Source organism: Trachinotus anak, unplaced genomic scaffold, assembly GCF_046630095.1.
Source record: "Trachinotus anak isolate AG129_WGS33_773 ecotype Australia unplaced genomic scaffold, CSIRO_AGI_Tana_v1 ptg000028l, whole genome shotgun sequence".
Classification (NCBI taxonomy): Eukaryota; Metazoa; Chordata; class Actinopteri; order Carangiformes; family Carangidae; genus Trachinotus; species Trachinotus anak.
The window spans coordinates 10,715,865-10,735,360 of NW_027273879.1; the positions used below are offsets into that span (position 1 = coordinate 10,715,865).

At 44.2% G+C, this 19,496-nt stretch overlaps 1 protein-coding gene across 5 annotated transcripts; it reads right to left on the bottom strand.

Annotated features, from left to right (window-relative positions):
- Window positions 1–1,344: 1,344 nt before the first annotated feature.
- Window positions 1,345–18,791, bottom strand: setd1ba (SET domain containing 1B, histone lysine methyltransferase a). Of its 5 annotated transcripts, none has more exons than XM_071465171.1 (19): window positions 16,517–16,989; window positions 16,133–16,284; window positions 15,765–15,863; window positions 15,164–15,434; window positions 14,009–14,130; window positions 12,376–13,473; window positions 9,976–10,731; window positions 9,075–9,248; window positions 8,875–8,968; window positions 8,567–8,775; window positions 8,394–8,475; window positions 7,934–8,305; window positions 7,693–7,824; window positions 6,535–7,053; window positions 6,054–6,220; window positions 5,802–5,927; window positions 5,430–5,549; window positions 4,754–4,891; window positions 1,345–3,981 (listed from the first exon to the last, which is right to left on the bottom strand). In XM_071465171.1, exons 1-19 carry the CDS (start codon window positions 16,575–16,577, stop codon window positions 3,808–3,810), a joined length of 4,866 nt encoding a protein of 1,621 aa, XP_071321272.1. In that variant the 5' UTR covers window positions 16,578–16,989; the 3' UTR covers window positions 1,345–3,807. The 5 variants fall into 5 exon arrangements, with proteins under 5 accessions (XP_071321272.1, XP_071321271.1, XP_071321270.1 ...); XM_071465170.1 differs by having other exon boundaries at window positions 6,535–7,557; XM_071465169.1 differs by lacking the exon at window positions 16,517–16,989 and adding an exon at window positions 18,675–18,791 and having other exon boundaries at window positions 6,535–7,824.
- Window positions 18,792–19,496: the final 705 nt, after the last annotated feature.

The following is a 19,496-nucleotide window of genomic DNA, read 5'->3' on the forward strand; positions in this document are numbered from 1 at the left end:
AGGAATCCTAAGTTGAAGTAGTTAACTTGAATTTGACAGCAGAAGTGCTGTGACAAAAACATGGCATCATGACAATATGAAATTATAAAAAAAAAGCAGATCTGTGCTTAGAAAAGGATTTGGAAAGACAAGTGAGCACAGTTGGAGTGATAACGTCTGACCAATCAGATCACTCGGTGTGGAGCTGTGTGCTCTTCTGTTGGTGCGTTCGATATCACTCAGCAGATGGAGACGAGTGTGAATTGGGCACCCATGCTGTCTAAGCACACTCTCCCATCCCATCCTCTCTGCTTGTGGTCACACCATCCTCCTCCTGTCACGGCCTTGGGGTGGCGCACACACACACACACACAGAAAGAGAGAGCGAGAGAGAGCACATTGTAAGCCTTTTCTCTCTGTGTGTGAATGTGATGTCAGGCTGCAGAGTTTTACTGCAACCAAACACAACAGTGAATTCACAATGACTAACACAGCTTCAACCAGAGGAGGAACTGGTGAGTGAGACCTTAGCCCCGAGTCAGACTCCTGGAAGACAGCCTCAGCTTTTGACTAATAAAATCTGAGAACATAAAAAATAAAGAAGGCAGCCACAGGTGGGCCTTGCACATCCACACATTTCAGTCACCAGACCTTCGCAATGAAAGGATGTGAACATGTTGAAGGGCACCCCAGTGCTGATTTCGTCTTTCTTTCCACCCAGACCCTGATTTCTCCAGGGTCTAGGGATCTAGACTCACTCACAGGCCTGCTCCTCTTAACTCTCTCACTTTAAAGCTACCATTTCCACTTACCTGCACCTTGACTTATTTTGTGAATAGACTTAAGACTTGGCTTGGACTTGCCCCCCCCCCAATCCCCCCCCCCCCCAATCCCCCCCCCCCCCCCCCCCCCCAATCCCCCCCCCCCCCCCCCCCCCCCCCCCCCCCCCCCCAAAAAAAAAAAACAACAAACAAACTCCACACTAAAAACACAAAACACAAAAAAATAGCTCAAAAAATCAAGTGAGTCCGGTTGTGAGGAAGACTCCTCATTCTTGGATTACATTACAGAAGTCAAATCTCCTTACTGGACATTTCTTGCTTGACCTCTCATACACCAATGTGTGTATTCTCATTCTTATTTGTGGTGTGAAACATCCTGAATGTGTGTGTGTTTGTCAGAGGGGAGTGAATCACATGACCTGGTCCTCGATCAAACCAGCCTGACACAGAGTCATTGTTTGGTCAGCTGTTGCCTGCTGTTTTCATTCATGAAAATCCAGCATCAGTCGGACTGCGCAGGTTTATGTCAGTCAATCTTAATGAATCGATGCTTCGTGAAAAAAAAACCACCACTGTTTATGGATGTATGCAAAATTGCTTTATTTCCATTTTTTTCCTTTTTCATACATTTGTTGTGTAATAAATAGACATGAGAAATGGGCTGATGCTTCAATCCTCTTCTCATGCCAATTCTGCACCTTTTTTTTTTTCTCCACACCGCAAACAACTTTTCATAGAATTTACAACAGAAAATAAAAAAACAAAGCTTGACACAAGCTGAATTTCCTGCTACCAGCTCACTGCTCACCTCATATGTTACATAGACCTCTGAGCTGTATTCATGTAGCAAATCCCAGGGACCAAAAATATATATATTTATATAGTATTCACAGTTACAGTATTTACACATTTTAGGATTATAAAGCAAATGGGCAGAAAATGAAGACGTTTCTACAAGAAACAATCTTTCAAAAAGGGAGGTGGAGACTTTTCCTGGACACAGTGGACCTTTTCTTTAAATAAACAACCTTTTAAACCCTCAGATTCCTTTTACAGATCCCTGAAAATAGTTTTAAATACTCAGTCTTCTGTTAAAAAAAAAGGAGAAAGATGCATCTTAAAAGTGTTACCCCTGTGAAGATAAAAAAGCTCTTCTGTACAAGTAATCATATACAATATAAACATCACTGGTGAAAAAAAAAAAGAAAAGGGAAATCTCCAAAATCAATCCAACTGAATGAAAAGCAATGACTGACTTGGTCTTGAGGGCGTGGGGCAGGCTGATTGAAGATTTAAGAGGGCATAAAGCAGAAGTGCAAGCCTCAAGTGCATTCACAATTTTTTTTTTTTTTTTTTTTTTTTTTTTAAATCTTAATGAGTTTATAAAGAAACAACGACCTTTGTGGACTACGATGAGGAGGTCTGTGGGGTCGTCGAAACACTTCTGTCTCACAGGAAACATTGAACACTGGTAGAGTAATACGTGTGGCAGCTGAAGAGGAATCAAAGAGCACACGCAGACATGAGACCTCAGGTACAGACGAAGGAAGCCAAAACATCATCATCACCATCAAACACCCACGCTGGTGAAAAAAATAGGCAGCGACTCTTTGCACATGCATGTTGCCACGGCAGCAGGTGACAGCTCTGGGGAAAATAAAATAAAAAATAAAAAAAACAACAAAAGACTGACTTTTATACCTGTCACCCGTCTGCTCAGGTTTAACACAGACAGTTACACATTCATATGGCACTTCAAATGAGAAATAAATCTTTCTTCCAAAGCTGAAAAGTTAGTTTAGCAAGTATTATCAGATGGTGCTCAGTGGATGCAGACAGGAGCTGATTCAATTTTCATTTTCTTACTCTGCATGATTGGTCGGCTTTTAGCGCTGTGGCCTACAGGGGGCAGTGCACTCACACTCACGTTCACATGCACGTTCACATTCACACATGCTAAGATAGGATGATAAATACTCCAAATCAGAAGCCTGACACACTCACATTCTCACGCTCCCTCTCTCTCTCTCTCTCTCTCTCTGACACACACACACACACACACACACACACACACACACACACTCACAAATATAGTGTCTTTGAAGGAAACAAGCAAGAAGAAAACTACCTAAACAAAACTGGAAAACACTGGAATATCATTAATACAAATTTTGCACGTCATCTTTTAACTTTTGCATAAACTAATAGGAAGCAGCACGTTCCATCATTGGCTGGTGAAAGCAGGTGTGATTTCCAAAATTTCCAGATTTTGTGGCAGGATTTAACCATTTTTTGTTGCTTGAATTTTTTTTTTTTTTTTTTTTTCATCAGTTTGTTTCATTTCCAAGAAAACTGGTGCAGAGGAGGTAGGAGCGAGAAAGCAGGGTTTCAGTCCGTGGCGGGCCGTGACGCTCTGCCGTCCTCCCGCCTGATGCTGAATAGACACATCTGCCATCTGCTCAGGTGGCGACCACGTCTTCTCCCACAGAGAGGTGTTTTCCTGGTGGGTTTGTGCGTCTCAACAGTGTTAGTAAGCAGCTGATCATGTGAGTTTGTGTTGTGTGTTTTACTGTGTTGTGGTGTAGGTAAAGCTTATGAGACAAATGAGAGAGGAAAAAAAAAAAAAAAAAAAAAAAGGTGTAAAACTGTACAAACCAGGACTCTTTGTGGAAGGAGCCATGCTGAAATACTGTCCAACGTTGAGAGGAGAGGAGGAAACGCTGCACCAGCAAGTCAAGTGTTTTGTAAATTCTGGGTCACTGGCATACATAAAAAACTATGCATTTTTCATTTCAAGAGCACCATAAATCGTAAACAATCTAGAGTTAAATATGTGAAGAGTGCCATACAGGTAGTCGAAACTCTGTCCAGACGACTTGCAGGTTTCTTCTCCTCGCCCCCAAATAAACCCTTCCCTTCTTCAGTTCCTCCTCGTCTGGGGCGTTGGCGTTGAGTCTGTCTGTGTCTGGGAACCTTGAAGAAAAATTTAGGGGAAAGTTCTTTTTTGTTTCGCCCTGTAGGAGATTCTCCTGACTGTGACTGGATGTTAATTCAGCGTTCCTCTACAGTTCTCCGCCCCACACAAACAGGGGATCTTCTCGTCCTCGATGGGGAACTTGTAGTCGTACGTGATCTCCTCGTTGACGTTGATGGGCTGCCTGGAGTAGATCACGATCTTCTTTTGAGACTCAACTGTGATGACCTTCGCATAACAGTTAGGCTGAAAGACAAGACCAACAAATTGCTTAATTGTTGTTAAGGGTTACTAGAAACATACAGATCATTTCCTTAAGTTACACTTAACAGTCCTGAATTCAAAGGGTATAAGTACTCATTATGAAGACCGAACCCCTTCAAACTTTTATAGGCTTTTATCATGGAGGCAGCATTTTGGTTGTTATTGCTTGCAGCAATTTTAAACACTTTGTGAAATGTTGGGTTGAAATGTCTAATTTGCAAAAACCTGCAAAAAGACAAGTCTGCCTAAGAGTCCTAAAAACCTTATTTTGTAAAAATATTTCAACCAGTTTTTTATGTAAATTTCTAAAAAACTACTTTAAATGACAATCTGTATCTTCAAACAAGACAAATAAGGAAGGTTGCTGCACTCGAATTTTTTAACTGAGTTCATTTGCAGGTTGAAATGTTCCTACTAGATGTTGTTTCACTTTTTACAAGAAAAAAAAAAGGAAATCTCAGCGTAAAATGACTTCATGAGAGGTACATCTCTTGGAAAAGCTGCACATGTTTAGTCTGAAAAGTAATCACCAAGTACCAGAAATGACAGGTGTGAGATTAATGTGGTGAAGTAGACAGAGCAATATTCCCCTCTAAAATGTAGTGGAGTAGAATTGCAAAGTAAATGGAAAATGGAAATACTCAAGTACATGTATCTCAAAACTGTACTTAGATACAGCACTTGAGTAAATGTACTTAGTTACTTTCCAGCACTGGTCAAGAAGCTTTTACAAAGAGACACCATGTTGCCTTACATTGCAGCTGTGGTTGATAAAACGGGCGAAGTTGCCACACTTCGTAGCGTCTATGATGGTGTCGTGGTCAACACGGAACATGTAGCTGCTGCCGATGCCCTCCTCCTCGTAGCGCTTCTCCCGCATGTCCGCAATCACCTGCAAATGAAGATTGTCACTTGTTGGATGTTTGACAGCTTTAAAGTGAAACATACAGCTTTGATAAGTGAAAGCTAAGGAGTTTCATTTTTCTTTAAATTTTCTTGTGTTTCATTTATTGGTTGTGAGGCTGCTGTAAGTCCATAGTTACTGCTGGTCCAACCCAAACCTTCAGATTTCACTGGATACTTGTGTTACTGTTCTGTAATGAACTCTCATATTTTTTTATACCTTCAGAATTTTAATAAATGCATTTTTTGAGAGACATTTTCTAGGCAAACCCAAAGCTGATATAAATTAGAGATACATAGATACATCTTCAAAAACCTTGAATGCAATTAACCAAATCAAATACTTAATTTACAAATAGGCCTAATTAACCTGAAAAAAGCAATTGTGCAATAGATCTATATTTTAGCTTACTATGACACAGAGTCAGATGAATGCAAGCATCTTGATTGATTTGGAAAAAATCTAACAACCGTTTACATACTCAGTGAAAACCCGCTCCATAACGAACCAGTGTTCTGCCTCTCACCTGTCTGATGTTCTGTCCCACATACTCGATCACCATTTCATCAGCAGCAATGGGCTCCATAGCAAACAGACCCCAGTCGTGGATGTGCGACTTGCAGAATCTGATCTTCTTCTTACGGAACTGAAAGAGAAAACGGGAGGAAAGTTGATGACATCATGAAGTGAAGTTATTTGCTGATATGAAATCTTGCAATTGACTTTCTGTTAACAATGATGACGATAATTCCAACCTCTGCATCGGCATCCCGTATTAGCAGCTGTGTGTTTGTTGTGCTTGCCTGCCTAATGTTCTTGTTTACTGTTCTCTTTTTATATAAAAGTCAGGGTGAACCAAACAGCGCGTCAGACCAAAGTTCTGTTTGGTTTTGTTTACCTTCAGCTGGTTGAACTTGAGCAGGTCACTGTCACATGCAAAAGAGGACAGCAAACGCCGCTGCTCCGACCGCCGCTCCGAGCCAGCTCTGGTAGAGGCGTGGACCTGTGCAGGAATACTCATACCCTGCAAAGAGAACATGGGGTTAGATCTGCGTACCCGCAGCAGGTTAGCATGTAGCATGCCTCTGATGTTTTTACGTGCGCACCAAACGGGCAACTCAAGCATCACAGTTTGTCATCTCCTGCCCACCTGTGTGTCGACCGGCGGCTCCTCTGACTGCAGCCGTGTGCTCTGAAGGTACTTGATCTTGTCCTTCTTGTCGATCTTGTAGTATCCCTCGCTTCTGGCACAGCCGGTCATGTGATCCCTCATGCCGTCATCTCTCCTCTTTTTCTTGACTCCAGGGATGTTGGTAGGTGCAGGGAAGTCAAGGAAGAAACTGAAAAGGTTCTGGAAACCGCAACACTCAACAAACAGAGAGCTACTTCATTCCAGCCAAAGAGTTCCTCAGTTTCACCACCAGAGGGAGCTGCTATTTGATACACAGCACAAAACAACTACAAAAAAAACACAATAATAATAACATTTACTGTGTTTTTTTGTGGTATTTAACTGAACTGGTCTTTTATCTCTCCCTTTTGTGGGGTGCTTTGTTTTAAAAAGTGACAAATACATAAAGGTTAATATTACTGTTAACAATATTTGACGAGAGTCAAGCAGTAAAGGATATGAGGATGGTTGACCCAGAGCGTGTCGTTGAGCCAGTCATTGCCGTTATCCTGCTGGAGCATTTTGTCGTAAGTGATCTGCAGGAGCCGAATGTCCTCCTCATCTATGCCCTCATTCCAGATATCATACAGGATGGTCATCTCCTCAAACTCGGAGCGTGGGGTGAAGTACGGCAGAGGAGGTGTGGTGACGGGGGACAGGCTGACCAGCAGCAGCTCTTCCCAACCTCGCCGCGTCCTCCGTGCAGGCTTCGTGGCCACAGGAGCATCATCATCGTAGGATAGGAAGCCGTCTTCACTAGGCAAGACCGTCTGAGGCTCCACCCCTCCTTCCCTGAAGTCCAGGCTCGGGTGGTCAGGAGACTTGGTGGACATCGTTTGCATGGTTAGATCTCCGAGATGTGCGTCGTGTGGCAGAGGGGTGGACTCTGATGAGAGCTCCAAAGACTCATCAGCCACAGAGGAAGCTGAGATCTTTTTGCCTTTGGGTCGACCAGGTTTCCTCTTTGATGGGGCAGTGTCTGATGGCAGAGGGACGTCTACAATGAGACCAGCAGGCATATCTTCAGGGACACTGGCAGAGTGCTCTGTGCCAGCTGACAGGGCTTGGTTAGGAAGTACACTAATAGGTGGCTCCTTAAAAACAGGCCTGTCGTCCAGGCTCTCAGAGGATACTTTCCTATGAAGCGTTAGTGCTGTGGGGTCAGGGAAGACAGGGGTGAAGGTTAAGTCTCTTCCTGGAGTGCGGGGGACTCCAGCACTGAGGACAGGGGACTGAGCAGGGTAGGAAAAGGGGCTACCAGGGATGTGAGGGGAGCTAAGCAACAGGCTACTGCCCGTAAGCGGGGCATCGCTTCCAGGTGTGATGGGCACCGTGTCGGTGCTCTGAGACTTGCCCAGACTCCGGGCACGCTCCATCAGGTCCCTGCCTGGCGTGCGGGGGATATCCTCATCTGTGGGGAGCCGGGGCCGCTGTGGGAGGTCAGGTAGGGGACCAGGGGGTGGATGAAGGAGGGAACGACCTTCTATGGCCGGGTGCGGAGGGAGAGGGAGGTGCATTAAAGATGTGGAGACGGATTTGGGGACAGGTGTGTTTGAATCTAAGGGGGGTGGGGCTAATCGACCAAGGGTGAAGGCTACATCCCCAGGCTCTGTTTTACCTTTGGCTTTTGACTCCTGGTCACTGTCGGGCAGGGCACCTGTGGGCGTGGGTGGCCGAATGTTTGCTACATGCTCCTGAGGTTCACACTTCACTGCAGGAATGGTGCTGTCTCTGATGTCTCGCTCTTTGACTACAAGGCAAGAAAAGAGAATTAAACTTGATATCAATACTTTAAAATGATAAATACCTTTGTTGAAATGTTTGGCACGATCAGAAGAGAATGAGCAGCAGACACTCACCTGGGATGCCTTTAGGCGATGGCGGCTTCAGGTCCATTACCTCCTCCTCGGGACTTGGAGGTCTGCGTTTGGGCTTGCTGCTCAGCTCCTCCTTGCTCCTTTTGTCCACCTTATCCTCTAGGACTGGTTCTGCGGGAGGGCTCGGTGGCTTGGCTTCTGCCTCCCCCTCCTCTTCATCAGAAGATGAAGATGGTGAGGATGAAGAGGATGAGGATGTCTCGGCCTCTTTGCTTTCATCCTCCGCATCTTCTGCCGCCGTCTCCCCTTTTTCCTCATCGCCATCCTCTTCCGAGCTTAACTCGTACTCGGAGGAGTCTGAGCTTTCTGCGGAGGAGTCTGAGCTGGCCTTGGACGAAGCTGAACTCTCGGCTTCTGCGAGAATTGGGGCAAAGAAATTATAAATTACAGGAAAGACACTTCATGAAAAGAGCCTGCTGTTGTCAACAGATATTTAAAGTACCTTCATCAGACGAATCTGAGGAAGCGCTCTCACTGGATGAGTCTCCCTCGTCTTCATCATCGCTCTCCTCATCGCCACTCCCCTAAGAGGTGATCAGATATATCTTAGAAATGTACACAAAATCCATGATCAATCAGTACATTCAATTAGCAGTCATCTTTGAGAAAGCTTACTTTGCCTGATGACAGCCTGTCTGTAGCCCCTGTTTCATCAGGTTCCTCCCTGTCAGACAGAGACTCCTCTTCCTTCCCTGAGGTGTCCAGCTCCTCCTCTCCCTCACTGTCCAGTTCAAGTGGCCGCGAGTGCCGTCGCTTTGCAGACATGCTGTCACCGTCCATTTTGGAATCGTCCGAGGGGAGCTCAGCTGGGTCTCGATCCCGGTCTGACAGAAAAGAACCACGAGATAAATTAGCACCGGAAAGAAAAGAGGGAATTGCACATGTAGAGTACTTGTTTCCCTGGATTGATAGTAGAGGTGTACCTTCATCCTCCAGCTCATCATCCACTGGAGTGGAGGGTCGGGCTCGTTTGTTGTCACCCGCTGCTGCGGCCTCAGGTGGGTCCTTCCTTTTCACCTGAGCACAACATACAACCATTAGACCAACAGGCAGAGCAAGTGGTTGAGAATAAGGAGACTCCTTTCTCATCCATGATCCCTCAAATACAAAGTTCAAGGCATACCTTGAAGGAGGGCAGGCGGATGGCTCCTCGTAAACTGATTCCCAGGCCCATTCCCTCATAGCCCAGTCCCTCGCCCTTGTTCCAGTTCTCCAGCAGACTTGAACCCATTGTCTCTTTGGGTTTGGGTCTCTCCTCTTCTTTCCCCTCTGCACCCTTCACTGGAGTTAAAGATGCCTGGGAAAAACAACATGACTTTAACTGCTTGGTAACTATTATTATCATGACCGTTTAATCAGTCAATTTACTATTTAGTTTATAAAATGCCTGAAAAGTTTGAAAAAAAAAGGCACATTGCAAGTTCTAAAAGCCCAAGGGAGCATCTTCACCTTGCTTGTTTATCTGATCAACAGTCCAAAAACAAAAAAAGTATTTGATTAAACTATTAAGCACAACAAGCAGCATAGCAGTAATCCACAATCAGTATTACTGTAAAATATGTACACATCATCAACCTTTTAATTAAAGTCATTTTTATTCATCACAATTATTATCAAAACATTTTTAACAATTCAACAAGAATCATCAAACAAGTTTATTATGGCACTTGTCAGAATTATATCAACTAATAATGCAAATCTCTTGTGGAAGTAGGTTGGAGACAAGAGGCATTCATTCTTTTTTAATTATCTGCAAAAAGCATCATGTTATTCATCTGTGAATGGATGTTTATAATGAGCATTTGTTATGTAGTGCAGAGTGAATGGAGCTAATGTCTATGATATAATTAATTCGTACAACATGGACTTAATTTGTTTTTGCCAATTTAATTTACATTAATAAAAATTTGAAAGTCAGTATAAGTGTATGTGTCACACACATTCTGAGCACATGTGGATATGAGCTCTCAGTCGCTGAAGCTAAAACTGTATTTGTTTCTTAAAAGGTGAATTGAAAGACTTACCTTTGCTGAGCGTTCCTTCTTATCCCACCAGTCATCAAAGGCTCTAAAAGCCACCACCTCCACCATTTTACGGTTGAGGTCCCTCTTCATGATGGCCTTCAGCTCTTTGACGATGACCAGCAGCACGCCATCGACAGTGGCCTTGTGTGGATCCTCCTTTTTACTCTCATATCCAGGAGGAGGAACAGTAGGGTTGAACTTTGGTATACTGGGATGCTGCCATTGTTGTCCTGGTGCCCCTGCGCTGCCACTCGTGGGTGCAGCGCCAATAGACAGAGGTGCGTACGGCCCTCCAAACAGCCCCGATGCACCACTGTCCATAAAATGTGGATAGGGATAGGGCCCTCTAGTCTGAGCAATGCGACTCAGCATCTGCTGCTGCATCTGGAATGACATGGGAACCGTGCTCCACTGTTCCCTCCATAAGCAGTTCATTAGCTCCATTTGCATCAGTGGCATCATGCTAGGAGGGTAGGGACCCATGGGTGGCAGCATGTGGGGAGGCACTCCAGGATGACCGGCCAGGTGAGGAGGATGTCCTGGGACGGCAGAGTGAGGGGGCAGGTGATGATGTGGGATCGGGAAGCCAGCTTGGTGGGGTAGAGGTGGGAAGCCAGGGGGAGGGATGGAAATGGTCTGCATCGGGGACACTGCAGAGTTGACGACAATGCCCTTGCCACATTCTCCACTTGTGATTGGAGTCCCAGGCATCTCGTCGTCGGAGATTTCCATGTCTTCTCCTGATGACTGATGACCCTGTGAGAGTGGGGACAGGCTGTCAGGACTACTAGGTGAACACCTATCCTTTTCACTAGTTACTCAAGTATAATCATTTTCCTCTCCATGACAACTGAGCAAACACGACCCAACTGTGAAAACCCTGAGGTGAGCTCAAAAGCTCTGGTAAAAGCTAGGAAGTGGAACTTGAGTAAAGATTCTTATGTCAAATCTGCCCCTCTAACTTTAACATTAAGATAAAGAAAGCTGGGTGTAATTTGGCCTTTTTCAGTAATACTTCTGATACAGTACCAGAGTTTTAGTAATACCAAAGCAATTTTTTGGATACTTTACTTTGAGAAATATAAACAGAGTTTAGAGTTTATGTCTATACACAAGCAGCCATGCAAGAACTTTGTCTGAATAAAACTGTCAGGGAATATCTTTTTAAAGAATGAGTTTTCGATACTCTGTGCTCTGAACACATTTCACTCAGTAAAAAAAATTGCTAGTCACCAAGCAAGTCATCTAAAATAAGAGTGACAAACATCTGAATGCTGATCTAAGTTCAAAGCTTAGAATACACATGAGCACAAACACAACTGACCCATATTGTTGATCAGCAAGTTTCCAAAAAAAGATGTTTGTTGTACTCCTAAAACCATAGCGGTAAATATGAATGCAAGAGTTATGCTGTGAAACATAACAGCATTAAATTCTCTTCTCTTTCACATTATGAAAGGACCTCTGTCACAAGTGCTGCAGAAATGAAACTAAGCAGAGTTAAGTCAGCATGGGAGTGGTGTTGTTACCCAAATGACCTGTTTGCGCTGTTTGCTTTGTGATAACTCGAAATGTGAGACCAGAGAGGCTGCGACCAATCCTGACTGTCAGGATCAGCAAAACCAGGAAGTGCAGTGTTGAATGGGGCCAACAGCCAAACTGTGTTTTCCTCTGCGTGAGCGTGTGCGGTGAGTGTTAGAAAGAGGAAACAAGAATGTTCAATTCCCTAATAGCAGAACAGCCCTTATTCCTCCTTTCAGAGCACAGCACAAAGTGTAGAAATACAATATCACAGGCCAAATGGTGTAACTGTGACTACAAACAAGGAGCTGAGCCTCACATGAAAGTGATGGCATCTGTAAGGCTGCAAGTGATTCATTGAAAACGTTTCATTCATAACTCATTTCGGAGAACTTTACATCTTTTATTTGCATATGCAGCAACTATTGTGCTAACAAATACTCATTTGGTAAAAGGAAGTCCTGGGACAAACACTACTTAGTTTTAAGATCGCTTTCTTTGCACAAAAATGAACAACACAACAGCATTTAACTGAAAGAATGAACGCGCTCTCTTTGCACATGGTTTGGTGTGAAACCGGAGTTTCCTTTACAACGCAGAACAAAAAGAACAAAACAAAAGGGAAAGTTTACTACTACCACCTTGCACTGAAACTAGACCTCACTTCCTGTGTCCTGTGTGTAACTGTCATTCACAGCTGTGCAGAAACATCAGCACCACGCTACTATCAACTAATCAAGACAATTAACAGTTGGCACCTCAGGATACTCTTTCCAGTAAAATGTGACAAAGCCCACACATGAAACCATGCACTTACGATTTTTCATGTACATATGCAGTTATTTTCATAAAAATATCAGAAAAAAAAATCTGTCTTACCGTGTCCATTTTATCAGTGGGAGTGTGGCCCCGAAAATGTCCATCCTTGAGGTCACTGTTGCTCATCTTCTCGTGGACTGGAGAGCTGATTCTCTTGATCAGAGAGGCAGTTCCAGGAATTGGCTCCTCATCTTCCGAGTCTGGCAGTGGGGTTGGACTGATATCCTCCAAGCCTGTGCTGGAGGGACGGGAATTTTGCTGCCCACCTTGAGAGCCGCTTGTGTAAGGGGGAATTGGGGATAGCTGAGAGGACGAGGAGGAAATCGGACTTCCCTCCATTCGCACCTCATTGTCCGAGTCTCGCTCCTCCAGGAACGGCAGCAGTTTTGTCCGTTTCTCTTTGAGGAGCATCTCAATGCGGGAATCCAGGCTATTGCGCTCTGGATCCAGTGTTGGGGAGCCAGGTGAGGGGCAGTGCTCTGGCGTTTGAGGAGGAGGGGTGGTCGGTTGGGGCACGGGCTCCGGTGGGGGCTCGGGGATCGGAGGAGTTTCTGGTCTCTCCTTAGCTGGCAAAAAGTCAGTGGCAGCTGCCAGAGGCGGCTGCGGTGGTCGGAGGTACTCACCCTCCCTTTGGGCTGGGTGATGGAAAGCTGGCTCTGATGGGGGGAACGCAGGGGGCAAAGGAGCCTGGTAGGGTGAGAAGGCGGACTTGAAGTTGGGCGTAGCAGGGGGAGGCGCTGTGTAAGTGAAGGAGGGGGTGGAAGGTGGGGGTTCAGGTGGGGTGAGTTGGTGCTGTTTAAAGGGAGCCTGTTCAGACGTTGTACTTCGGTACATGTTGCTGCGGTACTGGGGCCTCTCCGGTCTGCGGTTGTACGCATCCTGGAACTTACTCTCGTGTCTCCGGGATTTGTATCCTCCGGAGCTCTCAGGCCGGCTGGACTGGTATGCAGGCGTGGACTGCCGACTGGAGTAATTGGAGTCTTGAGAAAAGGGCGTACTTGTCTGACGTGGGGTATGAGGGGTTCCCTGGGACTGGGGTGTGTCTTGCCTTAGGCTGGAGTACCCTGTCTCCAGGGACAGAGGAGTAGTGGAGCTGCTGGGTGGCAATGCTGCTCCCACAGCTGACATGTTGCTCTCTGACAACCTGCGGATGGGATCCTGTTTGTGAAGAAACAAACATGTCAGTGGCAAGACAAACTTCTACCATCACAAACACTGAGAACAACACTAAGATTGTCTCTAGGTTGCAACTTGGAAGGTACTGTATAACAATGCAGTCATGAAAAGTAGTGGGACGATTTTCCCAAAATGACTAATGGTTCTGGAGCCTCATGCTACAGGGCCAAGATGCACATTTCACTGGCTTTGTGATTACAATCTACAGGCTGAAGTGTCTGGATAAAATTCCCTCCACCTGCTGCACCAATAAAATGGATTACAGATCAGTATGTCATCTTAGATTAGCAAATTGGTTCATTTCTGCAAAGTAACACTACAGTTCAGTAATCCCATCTTCACAATTATATGTAACTGTTCCCCAGAATGACCCTGCAAAATAACAGTAGAGACTGTGCTAAAATGTATTATTATCCAGCTCCCATTGTCACTGTATATAGATGGTGATTTAAAAAAAAAACACAACTATGAACAAAAAAAAAAAAACTTTAAAAATATTATTCAGAAGGGTTTTTACCAGTAAGGCCTCTGCCAGGCTGCGAGGGGAAACTTCTCTGGCCTCCTCTCCACCAACAGGCAGGGTCCTCGGAGTGTAGCTGCCATTCATCAGGAGCTGGAAGTACCTAAGGCGATTCTCACCTGCAGAACAGCAAGCATGAGTGGATCTGCTGCCAAGTTTATAAAGCTGGCTTAATGCCAGTGGGTTTTATTAAAACTAATCTGGCATGATTATAATAACAGTGATTATTCAATGGTAGCTGAACACAAAACTAAACATGTGCAAATGGGTAACCTATATTTAAGAAGTTTCCTCTCTGAGTAAACATTATTTTGAAAATACTGTTAATGCCTGCCTAAATATAAATTGTGAACTGTGTTATGCAATAAATATTGTTTAAGCACATATGGTAATTGGAAACATTGTCTGTGATACACAGATTCCATAATTACATGAACAAAAGATGTCTTAATAAACTTTGCACACATATTATACACACAATGCAACACTCACTAGTTATACTCTTTATAAACACTAATTGAAACACCTTATTGACACTTAATAGAAATAAAAATTAATTTGTGGGAGCAGTTCAAGAAAAAAGGACTTATGTGGGCAATGAAACTGTACACACTGCAATTAAAAAAATCAGTCGCTAATTTTTCTGATTAGATGCGCACAGGTGAAAGTTGCCAGTTGCCAGTTAAAACAGTAAATATTTTACACTTGCTTAAGAGGAAATTAAATAGCTCTTTTGCGTCAGTCAAAATCAGCAGCAGAGACTTTGATTCCTAATAATGTGTTCATAACGAACTTAAAATTCTGCAACTTCTATCAAAAGTGACAGAACAGAAACGGTGTGAGGGGGGAGAGGGATGTGACAGATTGGTTTGTGTTTGTTTACAGGTCTGAAATGAGGCACAGTGGGAGTACACAGCACCCCCAGCTCCGGGCTCATGGGAGCAGACTTACATTCAATGATATTCAATTATCCTGCGTTACTAGGCAACGCACGTAAATTTACACACGTGACTACAGTCCTCCTCATCATTATCAACAAGTCAACATTTCACTCTGGATGCACTTAGTGCCCCTGCAGCAGGAGACAGGCTTTGGTCGTGGGGAAATATAGGTTCCGCGTCCTCTTCCCTGAACGAGTGAATCACTGTTTACCTTTTGGGTCCAGCTCCACGTGGATGATGTTTCCCATAACAGACGTGTTGTGCAGCGACTGCACGGCCACCTTGGCGGCTTTGACGGTCTCAAAAACAACTTTGGCAATCCCCAGGTGCTTTTTGTTCTTCGGATTATACAGGATCTCGACCTCCTCGATCTCGCCAAATTTTTTGCACATGTCCGTGAGGAACCCTTCTCTGATGTTGTCGTTCAGCCGGGCGAAAGTCACCTCCTTCGGGGGCACAGGGCCGATGTAACACTCGTCGATCTGGAAGAAGGAAGAGACGAGTCGTTAAGTGCTTTCGGGTTAATGTGCACCGTGTGGGGTCATTTCTGACAGCTGAGATAAGATCGACAGCGTCGGCTGCAGTTACAACGAGCATGCAAATCCGGACAAATCTTGTTAAAATACAATTAAAAGTGTAAAAAAAAAAAAAAAAAGTGAAGCATGCATCAGAGCGGTGCTTAACAGCCCTCCGACAATCATACTTCCACTGGATGTCACACGGATGAGTGAGGGGGGTGTGTCTGCAACTTTTGACAGCACCCCTTTTCCACAAGGAAAAAAACCTGGCACCAGGTATGTCAGACGGTATACCTTAAATTTGGGCACCGGTAGGTCCGTCTCTTTGTACTTTGTCCAAAGGCGGCCGATCCTCGGGTCTCGGACGATGTCCACCGGTGGTATCCCGGGGTTCTGTAGGGGAAGAGGGAGGAGGAGGGGGGGGGACATGCTGTTATCCATCCCATTCACAACTTCACACGCTACTAACTTGTTGCAAAGTAGTCCTGCACAAACCGGACGCGTTGTTTGATTAAAACCAACACCTCCGACAAGCCGTCTCGGATGCTGGAGCATGCCTGTGGCCGGCCACGGCAACACAGCCACATTGTAACCTATCATGGAGGTCGGCTACTCGGTTACTATTGTAGCCGTGCCGCCGTGTCAAAAGGCGGTCCACTTACGGGCATGCTAAAAGTCTGTCCATCGTAGCGATACAGTTTGTGTGATCCCTTCTTTAGCGCCGGGTCGATAATCAACTTGTAACTTCTCCAGTGGTGACTCCGCTTCTCCGCCGAGCCGCAGACGGGATGACTGTCCATGCCGTTCGCCAAACCTGAAACGACAGGCAGCGACAAGGGGAGAAGAGCTACCGTGAGGCAGCGCTGAACACGGTCCTGTTACCAGCCCCCAACACTTAAAAAACACACAGCTGAACGGCACAAATGCATGACTTTGGTGGTGGGGGTAACCCAAGTGAGGGCGAAAACGGGATCTAGCGTATATCCCAGTTACGGAAAACAGGCATTAGGAGGGCTGGAGAAAGAGGAAAAAAAGAACAAGCTTACTTGAACTCTGCTTTCTGCCATGGTCTTCGTTCAATCTGTTTCTCTCCCCTGGCTTGGACATGGTTCGTCCGATCGAGTGGTTTTTCTCTAACTGATGAAAAGACGAAATCGCTTTCCTTTCGCCGCTTACATTACATGATTTAGCTTGAAGAATACTGCCTCCTTTCCAGCGAGAGCCAACACATATTGTGTGCCTCTGGTCTGTGGCTCCTGTCTCTCCCACAATACACCGCTAGGCTTGCCCTCCTCCGATGCTAGCCGCACTTTCGTTGCAAACTTATTTCTCTACGTTGGTCATTTAGCGATGTTGTTGCCTTGTTTAAAACCAAATACTTTTACGAGACTCAATCGGAAAAGTCGTGTTTATATAGTAAAATATCACAAGTGTGGTGACAGGCGTGTGTCGCTAACCCTCCTGGTCGTTTTTGTGTTGAATCTGCCGGCTGTATTTACCCAAATGGCAAACACAGTAGAGACACAGGGGGCAATATCTTCTTAACTGCCACTGAAGGCTAATAAAAATGGACTGGTCGCAGGTTTTTGTGTACAAACCTGCAGCTGTTCACGAATATCTGAAAACGGCTCCGCTGTCGGTAAGCTGTTTGCTGACTGCAACATCTGTTAATGTGAGAGGTCTGAGCATGAGTGGGGTTTTTGATATGGAGGAGCTGAAATAAACAGACCGCCGTTAATAACCGTTGGAATGCGGCGGTTAGCTACATCTCTCTCCGTTAGTCTAATCCACTCCAACAAACTAGTCCCAATCCTTTGTGTCGATCCTCGTTTTTTTTTTTTTTTTTTTAACAAACAACTGCGGAGCTTTTTAAACATTTAACCTAAGATTTTGGATTTTTCATTTTTTAGTTTAGTTAATTTTTTTTTTTTTTCGAACCGGACAGTGTCGAGTAAAAGTGGGTTTTGTTTGACATTGCCTGGTGTTGTGTAGTGCTCGGGCAATTGGCTGGTTAACAGCGGCAGCTCGGCGGGCCAATCAGAGCGCAGCAGCAGAGGAGCTGTCTGCTATTAGAGGCACGGTTCAGGAGTCCTTCAACAGAGAGCAGAGAGAGGGGGCCGAGCGCTCTCGGCAGCCATTTTCCTAAAAAACAGGACTCAATGGCCTATATGGGTTTCCTTTGTTCCAAAAGGGATCTTACACTTGATTTCCTCATCTCTCACGGACTATGATAAAACTATGATTCCTCCTTTTAAAGGATTGAGAAGAAGGAAGAGAATGTACTGGATGTAATACCCTGTGACATTTTGAGCCTTTTTTCCTCTGCCTGGAATCCATCTTTGTCTTAACTAGGTCATGGCACACCCATATAATAGTATTTATATTTCTTAAGTGAAAAGAAACCAAATGTTGTGAATAAACAGCTTTGTGGGTTTGGAGATGTTAATTTAAGGGGGAAAAAAACACAGTTAAAGTGACAAAATGTGTAATGGCTGATTGTTGGCATTGCACTTATGGCCTTGTAGGATATGAGTAGCAATGAGTAAGTTCAACTCTTTTATAACAATTTAACAGTTTTGATAATTTAGTAATGTAAAATGTGAGGCATGCAGTTACTGTTATTAAAAGTATTTTCTGTCAATTTATCTATTGAGCTATTATCAATTTGATCATATGGAAATTGTGACATTTGTAACAGCCAGGTTTATTCCTAATGTTCCCTGGCATGCTGATATATAAATATACAGTCTATAGTCCAGATTATATACCACTGCACCTCAAATGACAGAAAGCAGGCCATGGATAACTAAGGACCCTTTTGCAAAACAGTTTATTGTGCTGCCTGCAATGTTGACTGCTGATTGATAATCCCTTTGCTTTGATTAATGACTTTAAACACTTTCTTCTCACAACAGCAACGCTTAACACCCTGATGACTTGTGTTGTACCCTACCTACATCTGTGGAGACAACTTCAAGCACGATTAGGTTTGTGCTGTCCATATTTCCCATTTAAGAACCAAATATGTCCAAAGTGTAAACGTCGTCTTGACCTTGCTTCAAGGGCATATTTAAAATTTCTAAAGAAGCCATGTAGTCATTTTACAGTTTCTACAACAGTTTAAAAAAAAAAAAAAAAAAAATAGCCTGTTCAACCTAAAAGGGAAACAGATGGAGGGAAAACTCTCGTGGTGAAAATATTTACCTCAGCACTTTGGTGAAATGCAGTTAACAGGCCTAAACGCAGGGGCAGGAGGAATGTTTTCAGCTCCATCTTCGGATCCTTTAATAATGGCATTAATAGGGGGAGGGAAAGCGTCTCCTGAAAAGGAAGGAATCCATTAGCACGAAAGATAGAGCTCTTTTGACAACTTTTTGATCAGTGGTATGCATTGCCTCTCTGCCAGCGAATATGCATCTTCAAGCATCATCTGTGTGGGCAATATGCAAACCATCCACTCTCTCTCTCCTTGAAGACAGGATTGCAGTCAAGTATAACCTCTTCCATTTCGACATTTCTAGCAGAGATACATCATATAAAACCACAAGGAAATGTTGTTTTGAAAGGTAATGGATTTTGAGCTATTTCACTTAATTTGCCAGTTTTTATGTCTACATGTTAAAAAAAAAAAGGACAGACAACATGAACAATAATAAATTGGGATTAAGACGTTATCAACAAAAATATGACTTGCTTAGAAAAAAAAACTGTAACTCATATTTTTCGATTGATATTGTAAACTTACAGTTAGAATTCAAAACATGTAATCCAAGTCTTAAACGAGCAAAAGGAATCTTATGGGGAGAAATCTTGTATATTTCTCTGCTTCCCTTTGTCCGAAGACACCTTTTGGTGGTATGTAGGCAACACTTGCTCAATGGTTTCTTTGCTGTTCTCTGTCTCAAAATGGCTTCTTTACAGACAAAGGAGAGCACTGTGCTGTGAAATGTTGCTGCGCCATAACTGGGTGAGGCTCATTCACTCGGGGAGAGAGAGCCTTTTTTTTTTTTTTTTTTTTTTTTTTTT

Excerpts from the sequence above, each read along its gene's own strand:
- setd1ba (XM_071465167.1), bottom strand. The coding sequence starts at position 16,577 with ATGTCCAAGCCAGGGGAGAGAAACAGATTGAACGAAGACCATGGCAGA. Across the intron at positions 10,732-12,375 it reads CCACTGATAAAATGGACACG|GGTCATCAGTCATCAGGAGA; the intron begins GTAAGACAGATT and ends CCACTCTCACAG. Across the intron at positions 8,476-8,566 it reads ACAGGCTGTCATCAGGCAAA|GGGAGTGGCGATGAGGAGAG; the intron begins GTAAGCTTTCTC and ends ATCACCTCTTAG.